This window comes from Eurypyga helias, unplaced genomic scaffold (genome assembly GCF_000690775.1).
Source record: "Eurypyga helias isolate BGI_N326 unplaced genomic scaffold, ASM69077v1 scaffold43623, whole genome shotgun sequence".
NCBI classification, from domain to species: domain Eukaryota; kingdom Metazoa; phylum Chordata; class Aves; order Eurypygiformes; family Eurypygidae; genus Eurypyga; species Eurypyga helias.
The window spans coordinates 40,737-56,715 of NW_010243857.1; the positions used below are offsets into that span (position 1 = coordinate 40,737).

Genomic DNA, 15,979 nt, shown 5'->3' on the forward strand with positions numbered 1-15,979 from the left:
CTGTGAGGTGCTGAGCAACTACAGCAGAGCTTTTTCATCAGGGCTAGCCTGGTTGACAGAGGCTCTGATTGCTGAGGGCACAATCTGCATTCATTAATCCGCTTCTTTAAATGCATCTGGCACTAAAGAAGTTTTGTTTTACAGTAGCAATGTTCTTTTAATCTCTGCTGACAGACAAGAGTCCAGATTCTTGATGATACCCTGCTGTTTCTGAGATGCACTTGTTTTCCGTAGAGGATAAATTGGTTATGAGCTATCTTTACAAACGCAACAGTGAATCTTGCGGATGGAAGTGGTGATGGTCAAATACCAAAATCTTTTCAGGGAATCATCTTGTAGAAAAGGGAGTGTTTAATGGCAGGATTGTGAAGGTCTTCAAAGAACTGTGGCCTCCAAAACTCTCAGAAAGGGGGAGTTACCTTCATTTGCAGCAAACCCAAGTTTGTTCATCCTGCAAACTAACATAAATAAATAGTAGGCTAATTCTAAATACCATTTTCCTTAGTTTAGAGGCAGCACTGCTCTTAGATTTTTAAGGAAATTTATTCTACTCCAGTAACTTCAGAAAGTCTTTATTTAAATCAGTGGTAGTTAATGGATTTATACTGAATTTTAAAGTCCCCTCTTTCAGTAATGGAAAAAATCAATAGTTTTATTTCTGATTTCTCCTGCTGTGTATTTTGATGATGTTGCATTAGTTTTTCTCCTTTTCTGTCTTAACATTCTATATTAAGTATTAGTAAATGCACTTTCCAGTTTTTTCTAATATCAGTTCTATTTATTTGTAGATAATAAGACAACAGTTTCCACAGCTAACAACAAGAAGACTTGGAACCAGAGGCCAATCAAAGTAAGCACTGTTTAGTAGCATTATCTTCTCACACAGGGCCCCATTTGGCTCTGGCTTTGCTGAATAGAATAGTATAATATCAGGGAACAATTTGTCCGGTTGGGGACTTAAAATCCAACTTTGAATGAGGTTCCATTGGAGCCTTTACACTGTCTTATTGGTTCAGTGGTGATCCTGCAAGGGTAGTCTGGGGAGGGCCTTTTACTGATTTCATCAGCAATATTTTCTGTATTGTTCCTATAATGTTTTTCATCTCAACTCACACAATGTAAAGGACATTCACGCCCAGCAGTAATGGAACTACTGTTGAAGGCTGGGAAATGACAGCTGGTTAACATCATGTTTCCATTTAGAGGACAAGTGGCAGAAAACTATTTGGAATTTAGGTAGGAATATACATTGTCCTAAGCTGAAATCATCCACAGACCTGGATTTAACCACCATTTTTCCTGTGTAATGAAATCCAACATATCTTTAAGTGATCAAGGAATTAGTTTATTGCCTTACCCAAAAGATGGAACTTCTTGAAAACAGTTCTTAAATCCAGTATGAGAAATTAATTCAGAAAGAAGAATGTACTTCCTGGAGTATTTTACTTTTTCCGATTCTTGGCAAAATGTAATTCTACCAATTTAAAAAGAAGATAGAGGGCTGGTTTATACCTTTTTCTTCTTGTGGACTCCATGAGATTTTTCCAGTGGAGCTTTGGATCTCTTTTAGGAGGCAAACATAAGCCTCCTAAAAAAAATTAAATGCAAACCTGGGTTTTTTTTTTTGCACCCAAACAGTGCCTGTTTTTTTTTTTTTTTTTAATTTGGTTGGGTGGGGTGTTTGTTTGTTTGTTTTTTAAAGCTTTTCTTTGAAAACAAAGCCTAGAAACACAATATTGCTAAATGCTGCTAAACAGCTATGGTATGAGAACTGAATTTACATACTAAGGCTAGAAGAACACACTCTTTAAAGGAAAAAAGAAATTAAGATGCTAAAAAAAATGCCATTAACATTTACTTTACTGTGCTCTTCAAATAAGAGGTGTACGCCAAGCAGTACCTCTTTGATGGGGCCAAATGTCCTTTCCCCCATCCTGAGATTCTCCTCATTTTTAGAACTAAGATTTCTTTTTCCAGACCAGCCATATTTAAGCAGCTTATTGAACACTTGAAATCTCTTCCCAAATGCAGATTCAGAGCTACCATAATGTCACTCATAATAGACCTACCAGAAACGTCTCACATGCAAATTCTGGGCTAGTCCAATAGCATATTAGGAAAGCATGATGGGTCCAGCCTGGGAGAATCAGGATTTAGCACTGAATATAAGTTCTGTGGAGGTTCATAAAGATGGAGTGAAGGCGTGCACAGGTTGCTTTATGGAAGCATTCATATGAGAGTACCCGCTGTCAGCCATCAAATCACTCTGACATTAGCTACAACTTTGTTATTTCTATTCCCATTTAATTAAAGGAATGAGCATTGCTGTTTTTCCAAACTGGAGCTCCTCCTGCAGCTCCAGGAGTCTCTCAGAAGGGCAAGATGCTCTTGATGTGCTGACTGAAGGTGACTTGTGTCTCCAAAAGCTATGTCTCCTTACCCTCACTGAGGCTAAATCAATGAGACTTTATTCCTTGCATGTTTTCCCCTTAACGTTCATGCCTATCAAAGGGGCTTTCAGGTCACAATCTCTCCTCATGCCACTTTTGCAAAGGTTCTGCTCCCTCTCTAGCAAGTAGGGAGGGGTTTCTGTAAAACATCCTGTCTGTGCTCTGCAGACACCTTGGCCCTGAGAGTCCCTAGTCACCCTTGTGAAGGGAGAGCATAGTCATTCAAATTTCACAGCCTCAGTAGGTATGAAATTGAGTTGTGCTGCTCCAAAAGAGGATGCCTACACTTTCTTCAGGGGTTAATACCCCAAGGAATATAGCATACAGAGGGGTCCTCCTCATGTGATCCCATGGAGAGGTATAAACACACAAACGCGCACGCTACATGCACACTGTATTTCTGTACGATAAGTACACTCCTTGCTAGACCCAGCACAGCTGTAACTGAGCTCTGGTTTTGTTTCAGAAACATCTGACTGCATTCCAATTGAGAGTTACGTAAAGAAATTACTTCAGGCATTAACACTTCAGTCCCTTTATCGCCAGCTCTGCTGACCGATTATGCTGCCAGTATGATTTTCCTTCCACTTCCTTGCTACTGCCGAAGGAAATTTGGCCATAGAAGTGGCTAAGATTATCTGACTTCTGCCCTCAGTCTTTTTACAGCCTGGCTGCCTTGCAACATTACGAAGTTCAGAGCAGCAGTGGTGCTGTACTCCTGGTCACCAGTTGTGAGGCTTTCTTTTTTGCAGCTGGGTTTATTGCTGGAAGCATGCAGCCCTTCTCTACCACACTGAGCTTAAAACCAGCCCCACCACAGGTGAGCCATGAGAAGGCAGCTAAACACAGAAGCCGACTTCTTTCTGTACTGTAGGTTGAAATTCTTCATTGATGTCCACAAGAGGTTAGTTAAACTGGTGGAAACTACATGGTGTGAAGGGAATTTTGCTTCTTTCTTTAAAGGAGTGCTGCAGATCCATGAGAATAAAAAGCATTCCACTATTTACCACAAAAATTATTGTGTTGTCTGCACGTTATTTTTACAGATCAGACATTTAAACCCTCTTTATTGAATTAAGTTCAGGGTTTTTTCCTGATAGAAATACAAAAAGTTATTGGAAAAGAATGTTTGTAAACTGCACCAGTGATTTTTTGCATTTGGGATGGTAAAATTATTGAAGGAGGAAGCTATCTGGAAAAATTTAAGAGTTAATTTGGTTATTGCTGTCTATATGATTTTGAAGCTACCTGGAAAACTTCTTATGTAGTTTACTACCAAGTGAAATACAACATAAATTAAATAACCTACAGTGAAATTCTAATACATTTTCCAGGCAATCATTCATTCATTCATTTTTCTTGATCTGATTTAAGGGGAAACTTGATATGAGACTGAGCCCTGTTTAAATTATATGAACTTCTCTGTCCACCTAGAACTTTTGCAGTCCTGCTTCCTGTGACCTTTTCTCTCTCTTCTGCCCTTCCCTCAGTAATTTTTGGTGCTGACTCCTTGTAGCATTTCCTTTCGGCTCCCCCAGCCCCAGATGTACAGGATGTGTGTAAGCTTTATAGCTCTAATGTGCAGTGAACTCATGACAGGTGCTGGAGACCAAACTGGGGACTTGAACTGAAACCTGGAGTAACATGTTACCATTCCAGCTAAAATGCCAAACTTCTGCAGCAGGTGTTGTAACCCCAGGGTCAGCACAAACTTGCTATCAGCTATTTGTAAGAGGTTAGGAGTGATCTAGAACCTGGTTTCTGGTGTGGAATATATATTTTGGCCTAAACCCTGATGGGAAGATCTGGAGCAGATGGTGTGGTTTCCTGAAGTATAGATGCTAGGAAATCCCATTGTCCATGTCATATTAATGTTTTAATAAATCTCACCTGGATTATTCAATATTGAGTTCAAGATGACCTTTAGTTTTAATGGACAACATGGAATGTCCTCTGTGGGCATGGCAAGGGAGCTACACACTAGAGGTTTGCTACAACTCCCTAGGCCTCCTCTCAGCCCATCTATGCTGGCAGACAAGATTAGGGCTTCCAGCTTTTTGCCACCACTTTCTGCTGGAGATTGACACATGCTGATCTGCGGGTGAATGACTGTGAGTGAAAAAAGGAAAAATGTTACCTGAGTTAGTTTAAACTACTATCACTTAGATGCTACTCTTTCACTATTTTAATAGACTACTTTTTTAAAAGTCGATTTTGCTTAACATATAGTTATAGGACAAGGCATACTGGCTTTAAACTGAAAGTGTGTAGATTTAGATTAGATATAGGGAAGAAATTCTTCATGAAGAGTGTGGTGAGGCACTGGAAGTGGTTGCCCAGAGAAGCTGTGGATGCCCCATCCCTGGAAGGGTTCAAGGCCAGGCTGGATGAGGCTTTGAGCATCCTGGTCTAGTGGAAGGTGTCCCTGCCCATGGCAGGGGGTTGGAGCAGGATGGTCTTAAGGGTCCCTTCCAACCCAAACCATTCTGTGATTTTATGAAAACAAACTCGTATCCATTCAAGTGAACAGATCTGCTGTCAGCACTCTAAAATCAGTAACTGTCTGGGGAGTACAACCAACATCTGGAGATGGTAACTTCTCCTGCCACCACAGTGGAATCCAGAAAACAGTGTCTCATCATAGTCTGACAGGCTCTTGACAGGCTGCAAGGAGAGAACTGGAAGATCATTGAAAATTCCCTCTGGGAAAGTAGAGTGAATCAAAAGTATACGAGCAACACAATCTTATGATGCCTTTTGTAATCATAAAAAAATTGGCTGATGGGCTGGTGGTGCCTATAGCTGAGAAACTGAAATGAAAATTAGCAAATGATGGAAGGAGTAAGATTGCCTTTGCTTCTTTGATGCAGGAGTTGGACTGGACAATCAGTACTTCCATTAACACCTAGAACATAGCTAAGTTGTAGCACAAACTTGTGCCATAAGGCCACCACTCCATTTTTATAGCAAAGCCACACTGTGTAACTCCCACTGTGGTTGCACAGACAGAGTTAGTGTTGTGTAGTATCCCTGGTGGATCTAAGCCCAGTGCTGATGCTAAATTATGAAGGAAATTATTTTGGCTTGTACATTTCCATTGCTTCCCAGCACAGCCCTTTTTTCCTCCCTCTCTTTTCACTGAAGTGTGTTCAAATTTTGTAACATTTCTGATTAACTCATTTGCAACAAAGACTCGTGCTTTCAGGGATCAAACCAGCCACCAACAGTCTGAGAATCAGGGAGCTGAAACAACAGCGGAAGGGCCGGTCTGGAGGGTCTGTACCTCTGCTGCTTGCTAAACTAAAGGAGCAGCTGCACAGCAGAGCTCTGCCAACAGGTAGCTTTAGGATGTCTTTTTTTTTTTTTTTTAAATTAAGAAGTTAAAAAATGGAAGCCCATTATTTTCCTGCCTTGCAAGAGAATCAGCTTTTTTACCTCTGAAGGGAGCTACTTTTACCAGAAAGAATGAAAATTGGAAGCCCAATATATGACTGCAATGTTGCACCGCTGAATCAATGTTTGTTAATAATATATCAACTATTGCACAGTCTGGTTTGCTGTAGGGATCATTAGCATTAACAGTTTCTTTTACCCCCATATTTTCTTAAAAAAATTATTTCATTTTAAACCAATTTGCGTTATAAAACATACATCTCTACGTATCAGGTACCATTATTATGGAATTGCAGTGAAGGAAAACTCCCAGTATTATGATGTGATGTATTCTAAAAAAGGAGCAGCCTGGGTCAACGAAACAGGAAAAAAAGAAGTAACCAAACAGACAGTGGCGTATTCACCACGATCCAAACTGGGAACATTACTGCCAGAGTTTCCAAATGTCAAAGATCTAAATCTGCCAGCCAGTCTGCCAGAGGAGAAGGTAATGCTTTGGAAATCTTTTCTCAGCTTGTCTTGGCTTTTTTTCCCCGCTCTGGATGAAAGCTTTATCCAAAATATAAAGACTTTAAATGAGAGTACGTTTAATAATGCTTTGACTTTATTTATGGGGGACTTAATTACTTCATATAATAGGAAGAAATATCTCCCCTTAAAAGATACAGCTGACGCTACCAGCTTACACTATTTCTCAAGCCAGTGCACACTTTTTTTTAAAGTTACATTACATACAGCAGGTGAGGCTTGAGGGTACCCGTTTTGAAATATGTTACAGCTCTTTAATCTGCAAACACATTTGATGGCAAACTGAAAAGCAGTTGTGATGCTTTCTTGAGCAGAGAAGGGCTTAGTGCATTTCTTATCCTTCTGGATATGAAATCAAGAGAATCCTATCTGCACGTATGACAAAAGTGCTCTAGCTGCTCTTGGCTGAGCTTGCTAGTTTTCTGATGTTATTCACATGTGTAGTATCAATGTAAAGTGGACAAAAGAATAGGGGTTTATAGTTCTTTATGTCCTAATTAGGGCCACATTCTCGTCTTTGATCTCACTGAGGCTTTTTGCTCCTCTTACATTTGAAGAATCCCCATTGACATAGAAAAACCCCATGAATTCAAAGGGAGAATTTACTTTTAAGAAGAAAACTCATCTTAAAGCTAATCTAACCAATCTAACTTGATTCTAACTGATTTCATTATTTTTGCAATTATGCATAGGTAGGATAAAAAAAAGCTTACTTTTCTGTGTTCTATATTCTGATAGTTTTAAAAGTGGATTTCTTAAAGTAGAATGGTCTTTTGTGCATCTTCCTCTCATTCCTTTTCAGGTTTCTACCTTTATTATGATGTACAGGACTCACTGTCAGAGGATACTAGACACTGTAATAAGAGCAAACTTTGACGAGGTATGGTTGGAAACTACAGTTGAAGTTTAATGATACATAAGGTGTTAATGGATCTGAGAGCTTATTTTGAATGGGATATGACAAACTTACGGTTTTGTGGCAGCAGATCCTTTCATGATTAATGAGCAATAGCTACGCTTGAGTACATAATACGTGGCCAATAGTGTTAAATCTCATAAACCTGTGCGAGAGAGGAATGAAAGCAGTGGGAATGTTTTTGTCTCTCCATTCTCCACCAAGATTAAGGTAGCAATATCCCCTTACAGGATGTTGGACAATCCAGTTCTTACGACACAAGAAGTGCGTCCACCACCACTTTTCTAAGCTTTGAGCTGGAACTGAGCTCTGTTTGAAGGAATTCCTCCCAGTGGTCAGCACAAACCCAGGGCAGGTGCCACAGCCGAAATGGTGGGCTCTGCTGGTCTGTTAGCAGTGGTGCAGAGCAGACATCCCAGAAAGCTGTGGCTGAAGTCCCCAGTTGCTCAGTTAGGAACACACACACTGCTCAGCAGTTGATGTGAGCCATTAGAGATGGGTAAGGTTTGTACCTGCTGCATATCTGACTGAATCTAAGGGTTTTCTGGCAGCGCATGCAGACAGCTCTATAATTAGAGCTGAAAATTAAAACGTTACTGGAATGCAAGCAGTTTGATACTGCATGTGGAGAAGGCTTCTAGTCCAGGCAAACAGATCTGACTATAGAGAGGCTGTGGGCCTGATTCAAATATGACATCCAGGTCCTGGAAAAAAATCAAAGAAAATGGGTCTTTTGATTCTGCCTTCTGAACAATGGCAAGAAATTCCCTGCTTTTCTTCCTCTCACCATTTAATTCCCACCTTGAGAGAACACTGAGGTTCTTTTAAGTCATTCTAGCCAGTCTAGGTGTTTCCATGGGAGAGAAATAAGTGGCACATATTCAGGAAGTTCTGTGGGATGAGTCTCAGAATACTTTCTTCAGAGCAGGATGTTATGTTTTGTTAGGGAATCTGTGTCTGAAATCTCCTCCCCATTTTCTTTTTTGTCTTTCTCCACACTTTATCCTCTTTTCTTCATAGTGGAGGAAAGAAGAAATGCAAAGTGTAGGGTTTCTTTCCAAAATGAAGACAGAAAATGGTATATTTACCCCTGTAAGCCATGTGCTATCCTCCTGTCCCTCCCTACACCAAGCCCTCGATTGCATTCTTTTGTATACAGAGACAGAGGGCAAAGAGTGAAAAAAGGCTTGACATGTGGATGCCAAAGAGTTGTACTCACCAGCCACTGGTGGAAGGTAAAATATGGCCGTTTCCATGGGTGCCTCTCCTGTCACCACACAAAGACACCCTGTCACCAGCTGAGAGTGTCTCCTCTCACTTTGGTTGATTATCCTGTTGAGCGCTGCGTTACTGTATGAGCCTGTCTGGTTAAGGAATATGTCCTGTGTTGTACGCCATCAGTCCAGCTCAGGGGGTGAAAAAAATGCTGTGTAAGCAGGGTCATTTAAGGAAAATGGTATTTGTGGCCTTTTATTATTGTCACTTAAACATTTCCTGCTGCTTCTTGTGATTGCAGGTTCAAAGTTTTCTTCTGCACTTTTGGCAAGGGATGCCTCCTCATATGCTGCCTGTATTGGGTTCTTCAACTGTAGTGAATATAGTGGGAGTTTGCGATTCAATTCTGTACAAAGCAATTTCTGGAGTTTTGATGCCAACGGTACTACAAGCCTTACCTGACAGGTCAGTATAGCTGGCAGCAATGACCACTTTAACTCAGCTAAAAGTCCTTGTTATGCATCTTTTCTTCAAGAATGGCACCAGTTCTCAGAAAGCTTCTTGCTATCACCCATTTCCTGAGTGTAGATCAGTGTCAATTGGAAGGAGTTGAAGAGCTGACATGGTCCTGAAGAAATGTTCAGATATTAACAAGACTTGTACTGTGAAAAAACATTTGTTGGGTTTTGTGTGATATTCAGGTAATGTCAGGAATCTGCAGGGTGCAGAGTGTCACACTGTATTCTGAAAATTTCAGCCACTTTTCTGTTAGTCTGGGATAAACAGCATAACAATATTCTGAAGTATAGTGACAAGAGGAGCTGGCCTGGGTGCTCTGTTTGTAAACACTCACATGCATATTCAGACACTGCAACCTAAGCATTTTGTCTCTGTTTACACTCTTGGAACCCATTTGTTAGTCTGCTTGCCAGCGAATAACACATGAAGTGCTACTGGTGAAGTCTTGGACAAGCTGGTTTAATTTAAGCACTGTCCTATGAAGAACAGATGCATGTTTATTTTAGGATCACTCTATTAATATTAACAAGTATTTGCCTCCTTTGTTTCAAAACTAAATTCACTTCTCCACTCCATGTGGTAGATCTCAGCTGTTCTCTTCCTACCTCCAGCTCATCTGAGTCTAAGAAGTCTTGTTTATATAGGTAAAGCAGGACAGAGATCAGCAGTTCGCAGCCAAAAGGTGTAATCACTGAGTGCAGTCAACCCCTTTAATTTTCCCAAGATGAGCATAAGGAAACTCACTTTTTCTAAATATATTTGTACACCTTTAGTATTATTTGACTGATGCTTCCTGAGATTGAGTAACTTGTTAAGAGTATTGCTCTAAGAGTCTTTAGTGGTGTTGTGTATTTGGCCCTCAAGATTTTAAAGCATTTCTAATTATGGCAAATGTTTTCAAGATGATGTTCTGCTCTCCAGTGTGCACTGTATGACTGCTAAAGAACAGGTGAATTACTTTTTCCACAAGAAACCTGTTATAAACATGGGCTTTCCTTGATAAGACATGTACATTTTTACAGGCTTTGCCCCTCACCCCCCAAATCTATTTCATTGGAAGGATTAAACAGAACAGCAGTCCTTTTCTCAAGCTGCTTAGTTCTTTCATAGAAAATAAGGAGAGACTTGAGTGTGAATATAGACTTTTGTAATGCATATAAAGGGCCAGATTGTGGCTATTAAGCCATAGCCTGCACTGGAGGGGGTGAAGAAGGGTCTCATTGCAATGGAAGCTCCTGAAGAAAATCTTGCTGACTCAGACAGAATCCTCTGAGGGACTTCCTGGGAACAAATGTTGGCTGTCCAGAAAAGCTACTTTTTATAGGATGCAGCAGTTGTCATCCATCCCCTGTCCTGTTGGGTGTCTGCATGGAGCAGAACAGGCCTATGGCCATGTTTATTTCCCCAGTTCTGCTTGGTGCAGCGTTAGGTGTACACACAGAAAAAGCTGCCTGGCTGAAAGAGGGCAAGTTCCTTGCATCATTCCTCTCTCTCTCATTTGTGTATCTCGAGTATTGCTACAGACAGTGCAGCTCTGACTGGCAGAACCAACTGGCAGGTTCCCCTGCAGTACATCCTGCAACTTTTCCTGGAAACTGTCATTTTATACTGAGCAATTCCAAGAAGAAGAGCAGAATGCGCTGCCTACTGAGTTTAGCAGGAAATGACGGAGCCATCAGAAAAGGGTAGTAAGGGAGAAGAGAGAAATCTCACTCGTCTGGGAACGTTCCTGTCCTGTGCAGAGCTAAGCAGGCAGGTCCTGCTCCGCCCCCACTTCCCCCACCTCTGTGGACTTGGCCTGGAAATTCCTCCCCACTGTCATCACCCACTCACTGGCTCCAGCCTGCAGCAAAGTTGGTTGATGCTTCACTTCCCATCCCTGTGCACATCTGTATAAACATGGGCACAGCTGAGCTGAAATCCAAAGCCTGATCTATTGTCATCATTAAAGAGTTGGGATTTTATGTCTTTATGTTTGTGTAGAGTGGGAATTATTTTATTTCAAGCTAAGGATACTGTTTGTAAGTAGGAATGCAGTGTAGTACAGAGACTTTCATTCTTTGTGAAGTTTTGAACATGGTGATGTTTTCCTACAGACATTTTCAGTAGATATTCTTCACCCCCTACAAACCAAAGTCTGTCACCAACTCCACACTGTAGTGAGTTGTAAATGACTGACCCATCGTCTTCACACGTCCAGATTTTACAGTATAAAGCACAGAGTAAACATGTTCTGATGTAGTGATTTCTCTTTTCAGTTTGACACAGGTGATCCGAAAGTTTGCAAAGCAGCTGGATGAGTGGCTGAAAGTAGCTCTCCATGATTTACCAGAAAATCTACGAAATATCAAATTTGAATGTATGTACTGCCCAAGCTCTTGCCTATTGACCTGGGATGTATATGGTGTTTATTGATTACAAATTAATGGGAAGTGAGACTAGCACTCTTTTAGGAATTAAAACCTGTCAGCATTATAAAAATTGCATTCACTTGCAATCTCCACTTGTTCATGAGAACCAATTCCGTTTAGTGAAATGAGGCACTGCTCAAAATGAGAATTGTGTTTTCTTTCTTGTGGCTTCTGGTAAGAAATTAATTTTGTTGATAGTAAGCAAACATTAGGGATGATATTAGGCAAAGGAAATTATTAAACAAACCTTTAGGCTAACACAATTTGAATACAGCTTGAGGCCCTTACTCAAAAAAGTGCCAGAGTTAAAAATGAAGGAGATCAAATTACCCTGTCACCACAGGAAAGGGCACTAGTCCTTTTCAGACGTGCTTTGTAGATGCCTGCAGTGCACATCACCTATTGATAAAGCCTGCTTTATTTCACGGCTCTCAATTCTTCGCCTTTCATGAGCACTAAATTCCACACCACAAAGTTAAAGGGAAAAAAAAAAACCCCAAACCTCATTTGGGAGAAGGATTAACTATTTTGATCAGCCTGGAAAATTAGGTGTATATCTTACTGAGAAGAATCAGGTTGTAACTTGGAACAACTAATTTTACGGGTTTTTGTATTGTTTGCTGATTTATTTTAAAAGTTATACAAAGTCAGAACTGAGAATATGCTTTATCACACCTTTGTCCCTTCAAAAATATTGAGAATCTATAGGGGGAGAGAAAAAGATAAACAATACACTTCGTAGTCATTCTTAATCTGTACTCTTTAACTGCGCCTGTGTACAGTACAGAGGGAAAACCTAACACTGTGACCACATCTAATGCCTGCATGGACAGATCTGCAAGTCTTCAGTGATTTTAGTATAAGGAAAAACTTGAGAGCATCCCAGGTTTTACATGAGCTTCTGTTTCTTCTGCAGTTGTTTCCTCCTCATCAGCATTTCTGATAGTGTACACAGCCAGTGGAGGAACTGACAGGAGTAACTGCAAGCCTTGGTCAGGTTTGCAGTTCCCAAGTCACATTTCAGACAAAAGATGCACAATACAACATTTTAAAATTCAAGTATAGGAAATATCTTAATACAAGTTCTATATTGCTTCAAAAGAGCTAAAATAGGAGCAGACGACTGGCAAGTACCTGCAGGGCCATCTTACCCCATAGCACGTCAGTACATCACGTAATCGTTTTCAGAAACTTTGATTAAATTCTACCTGCAACTGATTTTAGCTCCCACTAGTCCAGTCAGAAGAATCCTCTAAAACTTGCTTGCAACCTTTTCTAATTTCCACACATAATGTAGCTATCATTATTTTATGCCCACTTGCTCTTGCACCAACATTTTTCTTTCTATTAAATAGTTCTTTCTGGTCTTCAGTTCCTTTGTGTATCAAGAGAAAATTTGCTATGCTGAACAAGCGAAGCTCTTCCATTGTCCTCTACATTTCTCTTGTCATCTCATTATTCACAGCATCTATAAATCATTGCTTGTAACGTGCCTCTGTAAAACTGATTGAGAAGCCAGATTTAAGGTTTTAGGTCAAGGTTTAAACTGAGTTAAAACTGGGTTATTTGCATGAACTTCATGTATCCACAGTTGTATATAGAAGATTGGATATATTTTTTTGGTTCTTGTTTTAACTTAGTATTTCCAGAAATAATTTTCTTTATTTAGCACAGTATATGAATACGTGTCTCTTATTCCCTGCAGTGTCTAGAAGATTCTCACAAATACTCCGGCGACAGACATCACTGAATCATCTCTGCCAAGTAAGCATTGCAGTTACCCAAGTTTGCTAAATGTTTTTTATTGACTTTTCAAATAGTTTTATGAGTTGGCAGGTTGGACTTTACCCAAGGAGGAAAAGATCATGTTAGCAGTTTGTCTCCAATTTATTGTGACCATCTTTTACTAAATCAAAAAGTAATCAGAAAAAAAAAAAAATGCTCTTCTGGACAACAGGCAACCCCTGGTCATTAAATTCAGTAGGAAAATTTTGTGAAATGAAATTACTGTTTGATATGAAGAGATGGTTAATTTCCATGAAATATTTTATTTCAGAGTGGTTTGTATTGCAAAGCAAGGAAAATTTTTGTATGCCTGATAAACATTTCAAAGTCTAATTGTATATATATCAAATGCAAATTAGTAAAAAAACCAAAATTGTTGAATCACTGGGATTTTAAATAGAAATATTCTTGCAACCATAGCAATTGAATGTATAACCTACTCTGAAGTGTTTGGTTTTCACCAGTTAGTTTAGATCACAATTACCTACAGAAAATTTGTGAGGCCAAATTCTGTGTAGCATAAAACCTAAGAGAATTAATTGATGTTTCACCCATGTATTGGAGCAGACCGTTTTCACTGTCACGCTGAAAGCTCCACTTTTGGAAGGTGTATCCAAGACCCCAGGTTAACCCTGTGAGTGGTGAAGCCCACAGGAAGAAGCTGTAGGGGAGAAAAAAACCCAAACCACTCCTGCAAGGACTTCTTTGTAGAGTTCCTCCTCCATTAGTTCAGTGGTGGAGGCAGAGATGACAGTACTACCTTCACCCAAACATCATGGATCATTACTGAACTTGAGATCCATAGGGAGCCAGAGGAAATCAGGTTACAGAGACCACAACCTTCTGCATCAGACCTGGGATCAAACAGTTTGCTAACATAAAGGAGTCTTGCAACGCATCATTTCCTTGGGGAAGATGATAACCTCAGTGTGGGTTAACATGTCTGCTTAAATTGCAAAGGTCTGGTGTATGTTATATGACCATGACCTTGTGTCACTTCCTTTCAGCCCATTGTCCCCATTACCAACAGCAGACCCCTGTCTCAACTGGCCAAGACGCAGATCTGATGTGGGGGCAAATGAGCTTTAACATTTTCATGTGGCTGAGGCTGAGGGAAGAATGGGAGTCCTCGTAATTTGGAAGAGGGAGGGTGCAAACCTGAGTTGGGTTTGTTTGGTTTTGGCCTGATTTTTCTTGTTGCTTTTTTTGGTTTTGAATTGAAGCTGATCAAGAAAACCAGCGTTGCTGTTAGAGACTGAGGAGCTTAGCAACAGCACCACCAGATTAGGGTTATTCACTGAGGTTTGTGGCAGATGCAAGCAAAATACTTGCAGTTGATTAAAGTAGGCAAAATGACTTGGGACTTCTCTGTGGTTAGAGGGCCCTGTAATGTCCATAAGACATCAAGCTGGTAGGTGGGGGTCCATGAAGGGAATCAAGTTAGTGAGCCTAGTTAAGGAAGCGTAAAAGGGGATAAAGCCTATTTTTTAACCTAATAAACCATGAACTAATGAATAGATTGGATTGGATTACAGGCATCAAGAACGGTGATCCACAGTGCAGACATCACGTTTCAAATGCTGGAGGACTGGAGGAATGTGGATCTGAATAGCATTACCAAACAAACCCTCTATACGATGGAGGACTCACGGGAGGAACACAGAAAGCTCATCATACAATGTAAGAGCAGAACCCTCAAACAAAGCCAGACAAACTTGGTTTCCTGTTGGAAAAAAAAGCTCAGTTAAAGTGACATTGCTTTTTCAGCCATTGGTTTGCTTGGAGGCTTAAGATAAATATAGAGACATTTATCAAAATATAAGGCAAAGCCCTGCCAAGGCCTTATGTTTTGAGCTGTAGATCTGAGCACTTTTCCATTGATGACTTTCTTTCTAGTATCCAGAACAGCCAATGGCACAAAACTTGCCTCCAAATTCAGGAGGATTTTTTCCCATGAACTTGAGAAAACTAAATCTATGAGTTAGCTGTTGAGTATGATAACGTCCAGTCTCTCCTGCTGTAGAATTGCAGGAGAGTTGATTTGGAATGGCTATGACACTTCTGTGCCTGTGTATCTGAGTCTCTTGTAAATGTGTATTTGTAAGAATCTCCATTTTACACAGTGTTTTCATAAACAAGATAATTTGATGGGATAAGCTTTTACCTTAAGTTAAAGCCTCATATCAAGCAAGATTATTGCCTAATTTAGATTCTGCCTAGTACAGTGAAGGGCATGGACTGAAAAGTGACTTTGGAGATGTTGGCAAATTGCTTTTAGTGTCGAAGATCTTTTGCAAATATAAAATTTAACTTGCATTGTCCAGCAAGTGTGCATGGTTGCAAGCTTAGGTGTAACCCTAAGCACACTGAGTTTGTCCCTCTGAGGCACCAGAGGTGACCAGCTTTGTCTTTAGCATCATTCATAACTTCAGTTCCCTGTGAACCCACCTGCTGTGTTGCCATCTCTCTCCTGAGGAGGACCAGTCATCTTTTATCCAGAACCAGCCTTAAAGGGGAGCAAGCCAGGCAACCTCTTCTGGGAGCCCTGCAAGGGTAGGTTTGCTAGTGGGGTAACTCCTTCAGTGAGTGGCTGAGAAGAGGAGGGGTGACACCCTCACATGCACACTGGACCCTGCAGGGTTGACTTTGGCACTCCCCCCACCATGTAAACACTAGAAGTGTTCTCCCCAGTTTAGGCACGGGCCACGCATTCCGTGTTAGCTCTCTTTTCCAGTGAGAGGTGCTTGGTACTCTTTACCCTC

General features: G+C 40.5%; 1 protein-coding gene across 1 annotated transcript in view; it reads left to right on the top strand.

Annotated features, from left to right (window-relative positions):
- RFX4 (regulatory factor X, 4 (influences HLA class II expression)) overlaps positions 1–15,979 on the top strand; it is a gene marked incomplete at its 5' end in the record, with an annotated part of 74,005 nt that overhangs the window by 24,856 nt on the left and 33,170 nt on the right. Inside the window, 7 exons of the mRNA XM_010149564.1 lie at positions 789–850; positions 6,117–6,330; positions 7,174–7,251; positions 8,804–8,967; positions 11,280–11,380; positions 13,138–13,196; positions 14,753–14,897. Of these exons, the coding sequence (XP_010147866.1) occupies positions 789–850; positions 6,117–6,330; positions 7,174–7,251; positions 8,804–8,967; positions 11,280–11,380; positions 13,138–13,196; positions 14,753–14,897 (823 nt within the window). The remainder of the gene's footprint in view (positions 1–788; positions 851–6,116; positions 6,331–7,173; positions 7,252–8,803; positions 8,968–11,279; positions 11,381–13,137; positions 13,197–14,752; positions 14,898–15,979) is intronic.